Below are 13,736 nucleotides of genomic sequence, written 5' to 3'. Positions count from 1 at the left end.
CAGGCTGTTGTGTAAATGTGTACACTTACCCTGTCAACAAAGCAAGGATATGCGTGCAAGACAAATGAGAAATATTTACATGAACATTTATTGTTGACAATTTTTACTAAACCTGAATGTACATTTTTATTTTAAAAGTATAAGAAGATGGCTTAAAATATGAACCAAATAAGTTACAAAGAAAGATTTTCTAGTAAAAAAACCAAAGGGTACAATTAAGTTTTTAAATGTCCTTGAACTTTCTTTTATTATAAAAATGTGTTATCATTATATATGTTTATCATTACTGAAATGCCTAATTTAAAAATTAACATTCCTTCCCCAGACGGTTTAGCTCAGTGGATAGAGCGTCTGCCTGGGGAAGGTCCTGGGTTCGATTCCAGTCAAGGGCATATGCCTAGGTTGCAGGCTCGACCCCCGGTAAGGGGCGTGCAGGAGGCAGCTGATCAATGATTCTTTCTCATCACTGATGTTTCTATCTCTCCCTCTCCCTTCTTCGCTGAAATCAATAACAATATATTTTTTAAAAATAAATAAAAATTAACATTCCCCTAAATTAGTTAGGTTTCTTTCAGAATTGTTCCCTGAGAGCCACACACTAATTTAAACTACTGTGGCTCAAATTTTTTGTTTGTTTTCAGTTTTTAGTTTTTTGGAGTAGTAATGTTTCATGGTTCAAACTTCAGACTTCAGACTTCAAAAAGTGTAAAAGAGTATACAGTGCAAGTTACGTCAGACTGGTCTCCCAGCCTGATTTCCTTCCCCACAGGCACCCGACAGCATTGGTTTTTGGTATGTTTCCACGGATGTTTCATACACATACAAGCAAATTTGGCTTGTATTTGTTTGTTTGTTTATTAATGTGTTTCTCCCTCTTTTTCACCTCAATGGTAGCATAATAGGAACTCTGTCTTGTATGTGCTCCTAAAGCAGTTTCACAGGGTGAGATTTCTTTCACACACCTCGAAAACAACCACGATGAACATTTTTGTGTGTCTCCAGGCTCTTCAGTGTGTGTGTTATACTTAAAAAAACCCACGCCACACAGATAAATTACATAGTCCCATAGAACCTGCTTTTCAAACTTAGTATTGGAAATGCTTTATGTTTTTCCATGTTATTTGTAATGTCTGTTTGGTGTGCTACGCGTGGCCGTTCTACAGCTTATTTAGCTTATCCCCCATTACTGGAAGCATGGGTGGTTTATAATTTTTACTTCTGAAAAAAACACCAAGATAACATCCTTGTAGGGAAATTCTTGTGTATTCACAATTAGTTTTCCTCAGGACAAATTTCTAGAAATGGAAGCAACAGATCAAAGATTATACATGTTTTAAAAGTTTTTGATGTGTAGCAACAAAATACTCAATAGAAAAGTTATATAAATACTGTCTCCACCAGGAACATACAAAGCTATCCCGTTCACCACACCCTTGCCAACACTGGCTGTTGTCATTTTTCTACCTTTCTGGAAATAGTAAAAACAATGAACTTTTTCAAAAACAGGTATTTTTTTTTTATCATGAGAACACTTATTCATGAGAATAAGATGTAGCCTTTGAAATCTGTTTCAGAGCCTTTGTGTGTGATGGCAGTCCAGTCAAGCCTTATACACCAGATGTTGGAAATGCAAAGATGCATGAGGTGAAGGCCCTGCTCTTGAGGAGTCCTGTGAAATGACAAAATATGCCCTCCTGTGGTGGCTTATTTTAAAACAAGTAATGCTTGTTGGTTTGCACAGGTTCTGAATATTGAGGAATTATCTATTAATTAATTTATAGTTACAATTTATTCTGTAACCATTATGAAAAAAATTTTAAGTATCTGTACAGCTGTAGTGTCCCTAACTAACCAAAGAATGACTGCATTTCTTCAGTTCAAATGTTGACCTTTTCTGGTATTTATAAAAAAATCAGTTAAAATCCATTAGGACTGGAAGAACAAGTGCTCTTTGAAAATATATTCCTAATGGCTCATCATCTTCCTAGTAAGTCTGTTGTCTGCAGAACCAGATTCCTAGAACTCCCCTCATTGGTGCTGGAAGGCCAGGTGACCACTTTCTAATGGATTTCTCAGCCCAGTAAGAAGCTGTGCAGTGGACTAGTGTGTGAGAAGCGCCTGTCTCATCTGCTTTGTAAAGCCGCAAACAACTCTTAAAATTTCACTCTCTCATTTCAGATGGCAGGTAGATGGCAATTTCAGGACAAATGTAATTTCAGCTTTATAATTTAGGACTTAAGCAATAAGCATTTTATTTACTATGTCCTTCTATTTTTATAATTTCCCATTGACAGACTAGTATTCTATTAGAGAGTGGTTCTCAACCTTCCTAATGCTGCGACCCTTTAATACAGTTCCTCATGTTGTGGTGACCCCCAATTTCATTGTTACAAATTGAACATAATTAAAGCATAGTGATTAATCACAAAAACAATATGTAATTATATATCTGTTTTCCGATGGTCTTAGGCGACCCCTGTGAAAGGGTCGTTCGACCCCCCAAAGGGGTCGCGACCCACAGATTGAGAACCGCTGTATTAGAGGATCATCCCACTTGAATGTAATGAAGAGTCTTGGTGTACCTGACTTACACAGTCAGTTTCAGCCAGAGCTGTAAGCCACCAGCCTCGGCCATCTGCCAGCTCTTCGAGGTTTCCCATGAGCCAGTTCACCCTTTACTAATGAGAAGTGTTCACGGGAATACTTTGTATTTAAATTTCCTAGGTGTTTTTGGAAAGGAAAGACTCAGACATTCAGAAGAACACCAGACTTTGGATTTGAGTTCCCAGTTCTGCCATTCTGTAGTTGTATGACCTTGGGCAAATCACCTGATCTTTATTTCCTTACCACTGAATGGGAGCCTAAAAACAGTGTCTGCCACATGCAGTTATCATGGAAAAGGAAGTGCGTGTTCAGTGTCAAAGTACTTGCTTAGCTATGAAGCATTATTCAAATTATTACCCTTGTCACCAAGAAGATTTGAAACTGGTTGGACTTTAATTTTTTTCCTTTTATTTTTTAAATATATTTTTACTGATTTTAGAGAGGAAGGGAGAGGGAGAGAGAGATAGAAACATCAGTGATAAGAGAGAATCATTGATCAGCTGCCTCCTGCACGCCCCCAACTGGGAATCGAGCCCACAACCCGGGCATGTGCCCTTGATCGGAATCAAACCCGGGACCCTTCAGTCCATAGGCCGATGCTCTATCCACTGAGCCAAACCAGCTAGGGCTAATTTTTTTTCCCCCTTTAAATATTATTTCATGTGCACTGATAAGTTCTCTAAATTGGGAAATGTAAAAGTTCATTTACCCTTAGAAATAATATTTAGCCATATACATTTAGAGCAGTGGTTCTCAACCTTCTGGCCCTTTAAATCCAGTTCCTCATGTTATGACCCAACCATACAATTATTTTCATTGCTACTTCATAACTGTAATGTTGCTACTGGTTATGAATCGTAATGTAAATATCTGATATGCAGGACGGTCTTAGGTGACCCCTGTGAAAGGGTCATTCGACCACCAAAGGTGTTGCGACCCACAGGTTGAGAACCGCTGATTTAGCGGGAAGTGCATGTGTTGTGCATATTTCCTGTAAATATGATATGTGCATAGTCATGGTTTGGAAGTCCCAGTTTTATCCTCCATCAAAACATGGGAGTTTTGAATTAGAGAAAATGATAAGGACGGGCCAAGGATGAAATGAGTCAGCAGCTCTATCTGCAGACCTCTGGGCACAGGAGGGTTAATGACTCTACTCATTCAGGCAGTACCATCATTCTTACTAGTGAATGCTCACAGGAGCCTTCCTACCAGGATACACATGCACTGACCATTACCTGAAGAGATTAAATAGTGACCTGGGAGGTATCCTGCACAGTTGTAAAGTGACATGTTACAAGTGTCCAATGGCTCTTGACCACGAAGTGAGTTAAGGGCTGTAAGTAACAAGAATGCACACCTGCAGGCATTCCAAAGTCCGGCAGAAGAGTGAGATGGACATCGTCGTTTTTGAAGACTTGAATGGAGCGGTGAAGTTTTCGAGCTCTTTACCCTACCCCAATAATCTTAACAGGTAAGGTACAGTGGCATTTTTCTTCAACACACTTTTTCCACTCTTTTTGAAATAGATGTCTGAGGTGACAGCTGATAGCTTTTAAATGGGTTATCAGGATATCGACCTATGATAAAAATTGGACATAATCCTTCTTAGTCTTAAACTTTGGTGGATTCCCAGCCCTAGCCCCATCTAGAAATCTTCTTTTCTAAATTCACATAGCAATTTATATGTACCTTTGATTACGATTAGTAGCTTCAACCTTGTGTCACATTTGGTTTTGCATTGAGTTGATCTCCTACTCACCTGTAAGCCTTTTAAGGGTTGGGAATATTTCTCCTTGCATTGCTTATGTAACCGAGTACTGTGTAATAGCCAACAAATAAACATTTATAGTTTGAACAGCATTGCAGTCTGGTCTTAGAGTCAGAATATGAACAGTTAAACAATAATATCAGAATTGGGGAATGGTACAAAAGAAAGCCAGAAGGCAGTCACATTATCCATGAATAGCATGGATAACAATTACCATGAGTATATAGAGGATGGGAGATGTATTGTGTGGATGAGAGCTATGTGGAATGACTTTGGCTGAGCTAGAACTTGGTGGAAGGATCTGGAAAGATGTGCAGGACATGGATAGATAAAGAGGAAGGAAGTTCAAAGGGGAAAAATTGGGGGGAGCAAAGGCACGTTTAGGGAATCAGTCAGTAGCAGTACTGGCTTCATGAAGGGCTTTCGTGGGGGTGGCGAGAGGTCAGCTGAGACCTTACAGGAGGCAGGTTGGGGAGGGCCTGCAGTGCCAAGGGAAGGAGTGACCTTTATCATGTGGACCTTTGATGAGGTGATTAACCACATAACTCCAGCAGCAGGGGTTCCAGGTTGAGTGTGGGGATCACCCGGAGTGCATTTACAAAGCTTAGATCATCTCACAGAGCCAGTTGGACATCAGCCTGTTGATCCATCTGCTGAGAAATCCCTAGTTTTGAGGGTGTTTTTTTTTTTAACAGACCAGGAGAGGGGATAAGCACCTGAATAATTAAGTTGGTTGGAAATGTTTACTTTTTCTCTCAGATTAATTCATTTTAAGTGATTATTTTATTGGCTGCCATCCGTGTGTGTAACGGTGAAATGGATGTGTGTGCTTTTTAATCCCATGTGAAGGCCCCCCAAAATTTGCATTAGAGGCGTCCCTCCTACATTGTGCTCCTCTTCTTCTCAGCATCCTGTTGCAGCGACTGGAGAAGTGGCTGCAGCTGATGCTGATGTGGCACCCCCGGCAAAGGGGCACTGACCCCGCGTACGGGCCCAACGGCTGCTTCAAGGCCCTGGATGACATTTTAAACTTAAAGGTGAGCGTGGAGGCAACAGGTCAGATCCCCATGGGACACAGCAGTTGTTATGAGAAAGAAATACTCATTAAAAACCAGGTCATGGGCCGCCTGACCGTTGGGGAAATTTAGGCTGCTGTGAGAATATCTCTCTACATAAATAAGAGGATAGAACCCGTGCTGACGGACATAGGTCATAAAGTTGTAGCTATGGACAAACACGAATATTACAGACTAGAGTATATGTACCAGGGTCCTCAAGCTAGGCCCTTGCTTTGTGTGGCTGGGAAGTGTTGGGAGTAGCAAAGGATCCAGAGATGGGCATCTCTGTAAAGTTGGGGTTTTTCAATAACATCTGGGTTGTGTTGCAGCTGGTTCATATCTTGAACATGGTCACAGGCACCATTCACACCTATCCAGTGTCAGAAGACGAGAGTCTGCAGAGCTTAAAGGCCAGAATTCGGCAGGACACAGGAATCCCTGAGGAGGACCAGGAGCTGCTACAAGAAGCAGGTCTGGCGTTGATCTCCGACAAGCCTGCCACTCAGTGTATTTCAGACGGGAAGGTGAGCCCTGGGCTTCTTGCAGCATGCCCTGTTTTACCTGACATTGCCTGCAAGGAAAATAATCATGCATTCAGATGTTAGCTCTACTTAGTCAGTTCTGCTCATCACACAGATACCTGCCTGTTTTTTAAAAGTTGGAATGAGAGATCCCCTGTGTGTCCTAATAGACACCAATCACTCCACACCTGTCTTGTTACTTCCAGGCCACTTAAGAGTGCCTTTATTTTGCCTTTGTTGTCAACGTGATGCTTCATTTTTCCAAGTCAACCAAAACTATTGATGATGCGCCTCTTGTGTACAGAACTGTGCTGACAACCACAGCAATGCAAGACATGGTCCCTACCCCCACAAAACTGATTGAAGTTAACATGTCAGAAACAATCATTGGAGAGAAAAGGAGATAGCAGATGTCTAAATTGCACTTAAAAGACAATCACAGAATAAAAGGGAATGTAATAAGTTGCAAATGAGGTGTATGTTGGGATAAATAAGTATAAAAGGAACAGGAAAAGTTGCAAATGAGGTGTACGTTGGGATAAATAAGTGTAAAAGGAACAGGAAAAGGAAGTAGAGGCCAGTTGGGTGCTTAGTACTTGCTGGCTGAAGACGATGCTGTTGGTGAACAGTGGGAAACACTCTGAAATATCTTCATTATTACGTGGATAAAGGCGGGGTTGGATTCAGGAGATCTCATTTTGTTCTTGTCCCTTCGCAGCTCAACGAGGGCCACACATTGGACATGGATCTCGTTTTTCTCTTTGACAACAGTAAAGTCACCTATGAAACTCAGATCTCCCCACGGCCCCAACCTGAAAGTGTCAGCTGTATCCGTAAGAACGTCATTGTGGTTATTTGTTGTTGTTTTCAATAGTCACTTATAATGCTTGGGACAAGGCAGGAGGGAGAGACATGGGCCAGCAGAGGGGTCCACACCGAGATCAGCTTACCCTATCCTCGGGGCAGCCTTCTTTACTAGGGACACGTGAGGAGTAGCCCAGCCAAAATAGAGTAAAGGGAGTCTTCAGTTAATGTCAGCCTCTAGGTAGAATTTGAAACGGACAGAGAACACTGCCTGCAAGCCACTGACCTTGAGGTGGCCATTTTATTTATTTTTGAGTTTATTTATATTTTAATAATGAATACATCCACATATGCCAAAAAAATCAAAAGGTGCAAGAACATATAGAGTGGAAAATAAGCCATCCTCTCTCCCCAGTACCTCAGCCTCTTCCAGAGAAACTGCTACTATCAAATTCTTGAGTATACCTTCCAGGGGTATTCTACTTATGTATATGTATATATATATGATTATATACTAGTATTTCTTCATTTCCCCCTGAAACAAATGGTAGCATACAATATGTACTGTTCTCTATCTGCCTTTTTCACTTAACAATACATTTTGGAAAATATTTTTCCTCTTTTGCTGCCTATCTTTTAAACGCCTGTGTAGTAGTATTCCATTGTACGAATGTTAGATAGACATTTCAAAAATGTTTTTTAATCCTAAATTGAGGATGTTTTTATTTTTTTTAAAAAAAAATACGTTTTTCTCGATTTTAGAGAGAGGAAGGGAGAGAGAAAAAGAGATAGAAACATCAATGATGAGAGAGAATCATTGATCAGTTGTCTCTTGCATGTTCCCTGCTGGGGATCAAGCCCACAACCCAGGGATATGTCCTGACTGGGAATCGAACCGTGACCTCCGGGTTCATGGGTCGATGCTTAACAATGGAGCCACACCAGTGAAGCCAAGGATGTTTGTTTATTTTTTAATTGATTTTATTTTTTATTGTTGTTTTGGGGTAATTTTTTTAAAATTGATCTTTGTTGTTGAAAGTATTACAGATGTCCCCCCTTTTTCCCCATTGACCCCCTCTACCCTGCCCCTGCACTGCCTGCCCTCCCTCCCCCAGCCTTCACCACACTATTATCTATGTCCATGGTTTTTTATTGATTTGAGAGACAGTGAGGGAGAAAGGGAGAGAGAAACATTGATGTGAGAGAGAAATATTGATCAGTTGCCTCCTGTATGCACCCTGATGGGGAATCAAACTTGCATCCTTTTGGTGTATGGGATGACGCTTCAACATACTGAGCCACCCAGCCAGGCCGAAGGACATTTTAATGTACCTCCCAGTCCTGTGTACACACACACACACACACACACACACACACACACACAGAATAAGCAGATCAAGTGTTCAAAGGCTTAGAGATCTCCAGGCTTATTGCTTAGTCATCTTCCAGGACTGACTGCTGGTTGAAGCTGCATTTTTAGAAAGCTTCATATGACCTTAAATATTGTGAGCATGGAAGTTTCTATTGAAATTATATGAGCCTGTGTACATATGACTATCTCCACATGATTCACAAAGTCTTTCTTCAAATCAAATCTAAAGCTGTTTATTGACTAGTGCATGCTTGTTCTGTAATGGGGTACAAGGATGTATGAGAGAGTAACCAGGCATAGCACCCCAAAAAGTCCTGTAATAACATAGTAGTTATGTAACTTTTTAAAATGTAAAAGTGCCAGTGATGTTGCAAGGCAGGATGTGGTTAATGGTAGGGGAGTAATTCTCTGACAATTGCATATGACTCTGTTCCAGTTCAAGAGCCCAAGAGGAACCTGCCTTTCTTCCAGCTGCGGAAAGTGTGGGGCCAGGTCTGGCACAGCATCCAAACCCTGAAGGAGGACTGTAACCGGCTGCAGCAGGGACAGCGAGCTGCCATGTACTGTGCCAGGCGGTTTTGGATTTGACGGACTTAAAATTGCTTGGTGGCTTTTGCCACAGGGAGGTGGCGGAGGCAGGGGCCCAGAAGCAGCTGTTAGGGAGACACTGGTTTGGGTGGCCAGGACGCGGTCAGCTGGAGTGGATGGAGGAAGACCCTTTTAGATGTGACAGGGTGAGGTCGGCACATGGAACAGGAGCATAAATGGAGGGTTGCACTGGCTGAACTGGGGGCAAAACTTGGAACATGGAGGAGCTCATTGCAATTTGGGTTAGCAGCACTCCCCTGATTGTCATACCGGGGCCTGCCTGGCTTTCCCCCCAGGTCATGACTAGTTTGGATTGTTGGTCCTTTGTGTAGTACTCTGTCCAATTCCAATTTTGGTGCAGGACCTCATGCATTGCTGAGGACGAGGAAATTGTCTTGATGGTGATGAGTGGCTGCTCTTATAATAATTATAGCAGGGATCTGCCTTGCATTTGAGGCAGTTTTGTTATTGTACAGGAAATGGTATTTGGATCCCAAAGATGCCTGAAGGCTCTGTTTCTTGTGGTCCCTACAGGATGAATCTCCTCCGGAATAACAGCTGCCTCTCCAAGATGAAGAATTCCATGGCCTCCATGTCTCAGCAGCTCAAGGCCAAGTTGGATTTCTTTAAGACCAGCATCCAGATTGACCTGGAGAAGTATAGTGAGCAAACTGAGTTTGGGATCAGTGAGTGTACTCTTTGCAATGAGTTTGGAGAGACCATTTCATTCTTGTTTTCTCTTCCTGAGGTTTCTTTTATCCTTTTATAACCGAGTTGCTTGTTTCTGTTTTGGTTTTGTGGTGTCTTCATTTTGTTTTTCATTTTTTCCCCTACATTTTTTTTTTCCAGCATCAGATAAACTGCTGCTGGCCTGGAGGGAAATGGAACAGGCTGTGGAGCTCTGTGGGCGGGTAGGAGACTCATTTTAGGTTTATATCCTTACTGAGGCCTTTCTCTACCATTTTCCACTTTCTCGTCAAACACTAGGCCGATCTTGTACGTGAGAACTCAAGTTTTCCTCGCCATGCTCTTTGACTTTACTTGCTGGAAAGAGGCTGGGCGAGTAGCCACTAAAGGGGGCCCCACTGTGGCAGATGCAGGAGCTGCACAATTGGACAGAGATGGTCCAAATTTGAATAAGGAGCAAAGTGTGATATGTCCTTGGGGGGAAGCCTAGACATCTTCCTATTAGAAAGGGCCTTGGATGAATGAATAATCAACACTCCGTCTAGTCAAAGGTTTTTGCCTCGTTTTATTGGGTCATTAAATCCATAGGAAAGAAAAGATCTAGACAGAGGGTCTTAGGACAGTGTAGATCGAATGCCACTGAAGATGTTAATTGGGAAGGCGGGGGAAGTATTACTTAGTGACCCTCACACAAACTGAAGACCTTGGGCTCTGAGCCTTTTTCTTTGGCTTTTCCACCATTTTCCCCTGTGACCTTGGGCAAGGACCTTCACCTCTGTGTTCTTTAATGTTTGTGTCTGTAAATCAATCCTGAATGAATGCTTAAAGGTGAATATATATAGATAACACATTACTTAACCATAGAGATGGGCACTCATATACATAATCTGTGAAATAAAGGAACCCAGGACCCCCACATGGGATGGCATTGGATGGACAAATTAAGAGAAGAGAAAGCAGGGGGGACACTGTGCATTGGGCATCTTCTGTATGCCAGGCACCATGCCAGATACTTCTCTGACCCCTAAAACAGCCCTATTAGAAGCTTATTTTATGGTGGAGGAAACTACAGATCAAGGGTTAAGTAACTTGCCCAAAGGTCACACAGAAAGTGGTGGACCCGAGATCCAAAGCCAGCTCATTCTGACTCCAAAGTCCATATTCCTTCTAGCGAGTCAAGTGAGAGTCTACAATCAGTTTGAAGGGTTTCCCCTTAAAATCTTGCATCTCAGAATACGCTTATTATGTCAGTTGACATTAGCACAGCTTTTTCATCAGGAGAATGAAGTAAAACATCTGGTGGAACGGATGATGGCACTGCAGACGGACATCGTGGACTTGCAGAGGAGCCCAATGGGTCGGAAGCAGGGGGGGACGCTGGACGACCTGTGAGTACCAACTGGGCGGGGATCACACAATGTCCCTAACACATGCATGTGCCCCGACTGGAGTTTCTGTATGTGTGTTGGGAACAGGTGTGGTTATTATGGAGGCTCGTGAGACTGTCCTCCCGTAGAGCATGCACCCCCGGCCCCCAGTGAATCCTCTCGGCAAGCTCCAGAGAGGAGCAAGGACAGATCACCATCCTTCTGAGCCTTCGTTTCCAAATCTGTTTAGTGGCCAGAAAAGTTGTCTCACCTCCCAAAGTTGTGAGGATCAGTTCAGCTCGTGCCTAGAGCAGTAGTTTGTAAACTATAAAGGCTATACTGCAAGGAGCCTTTGTCATGGTATCAGGCGTCACTGTTTGTCAAGCTCACCCTGTTCCAGGTGTAGCTTGAAAAGCAGAAACTGGCGCAGAGACGGAGAAGCCTGGAAACTCTTAGAAGTTCAGACCTGGAAACCGCTCATTTGAGTCTTTATCAGGACTTTGGCCTTGGCTCCAAGAAAGGACGAGGCACCAAGTAGAGCAGTCCTGCCTGCAGGAAGCTCACACAGCCCCCAGGTTGCAGATGGGAGGGAGGCAGGCAGGCACATCAGCCTCTCACAAGCTATCGCCTATCACATTTGGGCTCAGCGGTGTCCTCTGATGCTTTTACTAGGATTCCCAGGACCAGAACATCAGAAATCTGATTATTTGTACCCTATACTTCCTTGAATCATTTAAACTTTTATTCTCTTCTAGTTTTCAAATGAAAATCACCTCTGAAAATATCAGCCTGTCTCACTGTGTTAAGTGGAAAAGGGGACAGGAGTTTGTGTCCACCTTGGTCTTGCGTTTTCAAAAGGAAGCCATGCTCTCCAGGCTTGGATCCAGGGATGGCACCTGGAACCACTATTGCGGAAGCCAGGAATTCCAAGGGACCAAGTGGAGACTCCTTTCCTTAGGATCCTCTCTAATTAAACCTTGGAGAATTTGATAGTGAGGGTGATCGTGCCCTTATTATAGACATCACCTATAATATCACCAGGAATAATTATTTTCTCCAGTCAAGACATATTGCCAGCCTTACTTCTAGAAATCAGTGATTCTACTGGCAGGAATCAGCTTATTAATGCTTAAGATGTTCTAATGTGGCCTCAAATCTAGACAGAGCTTCTTATTTGTATATTTCAGAGAAGAGGAAGCGAGGGAGCTTTACAGGAGACTCAGGGAAAAGCCTAGAGGTAAGTGGGGTTTTATGCCTGCCTTGGGTTTCTTGGCATCTCAGATGTGAGACATTGGTCCTCTCTGCCAGCCACCTTTAGAACTGTGCAATTCCTCTCCTCTTTCCAGACCAGCGAACTGAGGGTGACAGCCAGGAAATGGTGCGACTGCTACTTCAGGCAATCCAAGCCTTTGAGAAGAAAGTGCGTGTGATTTATACACAGCTCAGGTATAAGCCCTGACTTTCCTACTCGAGGTGGCATGTGAAGAAGCAGCAAGGCTGTGTGAGGCCATTTCTTCACTCCATTCTGATGCACTTGTCCACGTGAAGAAAATATCTGCAGCTGCTGACTGGATTCGTAATCACCTGGGATTATGTTCTCCCACTTGCTCCAACCCAAATGCCACTGGACTTTGTCTTGTTTATTCTTTACAGTAAAACTGTGGTTTGCAAGCAGAAGGCTCTGGAATTGTTGCCCAAGGTGGAAGAAGTGGTGAGTTTAATGAATGAGGACGAGAAGACTGTTGTTCGGCTTCAGGAAAAGCGACAGAAGGAGCTCTGGAATCTCCTGAAGATCGCTTGTGTGAGTGAGCCCCTGTAGCCTGGTCCGCAGCCCTCAGTCTGCCATCTCTCTGGGCCTTTCGCCCTCTGTGCAGCTGTACCGCCCTACAAGGGAGACCATAGGCCACCAACGAACCACTCAGCTGCTGCCGCTCCGTTTTCACCTCTTCACAGCTTAGAGGATCAGGAGTGGCAGAGTTAGGGCCTAGGCCCATTGTTTTTATTTATGCATGTATGCATTTCCTGTGGCTACTATAATAAACTAGAGGCCTGGTGCATGAAAATTCATGCACTGGAGGGGGCGACCCTCAGCCCGGCCTGTCCCCTCTCACAGTCTGGGATCCCTCAGGGGCGGGAGACGACCCGGCGATCAGGAGAAGGCGATGCCCCCATCACACCTCTGCTGCTGCCACTGGTGGCAGTGCAAGCCTCGGCTGGCCCTGGTTACCTGTGCCTTGGGCCAGCCCTGGACGGCTGGGTGGCTGAGGGCAGATCCGGCTGCACCGTGCGCCTGCTGGCTTCCAGCTGGACTGAACGGACTGTGGGATTCTGGCGGGGCTGAGGGGACTGGGCGCCACCATCTTGGGGCTGTGGGCACCGCCATCTTTGTGACAGTGTGATGGTCAATTTGCATATTCCTTCTTTATTAGATAGGATTACCACAAAATATTCTGTCAGAAGTCTGAAATCAAGGTGTTGGCAGGGCTAGGCTCCCTCTGTAGGCTCTAGGGGAGAACCCTTCCTGCCTCTTCCTGCTTCTGGTGGCTCCAGGTGTTCCTTGGCTTGTGGCCACATCACTCCAATCTCTGCCTCTGTCTTCTGGATGTCTCTTATAAGAACACTTGTCATTGAATTCCAGTCCCACGTGAATAGTCCAGGATGATCTCATTTCAGGATCCTTAACTACACCTGCAAAGACCTTTTTCCAAATAAGGGCACATTCCTAGGTTCCTGGAGTTAGGAATGGACAGATCTTTTGGGGGTCTTCCATTTAGTCCTCTGCAGTGCACGGCAGCATGATGTGGTGGATCCTCACCTATGTCTGCTGCTTCTATTGTAACTCATACTTTCTGTGACCACCACCTGTCATAATGTAGCTGTGACTCCACTGAATGCTGCTCAGAGAGAAAACATAACATGAAAAAGAGAGCTCAGGACAAAGAAGTGAAAAGAGACAGGTAAAAG

The 13,736-nt window shown here is 43.7% G+C and overlaps 1 protein-coding gene across 6 annotated transcripts in view; it reads left to right on the top strand.

Annotated features, from left to right (window-relative positions):
- Window positions 1-13,736, top strand: part of IKBKB (inhibitor of nuclear factor kappa B kinase subunit beta) — a 52,824-nt gene that overhangs the window by 31,505 nt on the left and 7,583 nt on the right. The window contains exons 9-19 of one of the 6 annotated variants that reach the window (XM_014462896.2): window positions 3,971-4,078; window positions 5,283-5,412; window positions 5,763-5,957; window positions 6,673-6,787; window positions 8,567-8,690; window positions 9,253-9,380; window positions 9,568-9,629; window positions 10,672-10,793; window positions 11,960-12,009; window positions 12,119-12,218; window positions 12,426-12,573. In XM_014462896.2, coding sequence (XP_014318382.2) covers window positions 3,971-4,078; window positions 5,283-5,412; window positions 5,763-5,957; window positions 6,673-6,787; window positions 8,567-8,690; window positions 9,253-9,380; window positions 9,568-9,629; window positions 10,672-10,793; window positions 11,960-12,009; window positions 12,119-12,218; window positions 12,426-12,573 — 1,282 coding nt within the window. The other 5 variants (XM_014462897.2, XM_006097052.3, XM_006097053.3 and 2 more) reach the window with 5 other exon arrangements.

Source organism: Myotis lucifugus, unplaced genomic scaffold, assembly GCF_000147115.1.
Source record: "Myotis lucifugus unplaced genomic scaffold, Myoluc2.0 scaffold_194, whole genome shotgun sequence".
Taxonomy (NCBI): Eukaryota; Metazoa; Chordata; class Mammalia; order Chiroptera; family Vespertilionidae; genus Myotis; species Myotis lucifugus.
Note: the sequence above shows the minus strand (reverse complement) of the source record. Positions and strands in the feature narration are given on the sequence as shown.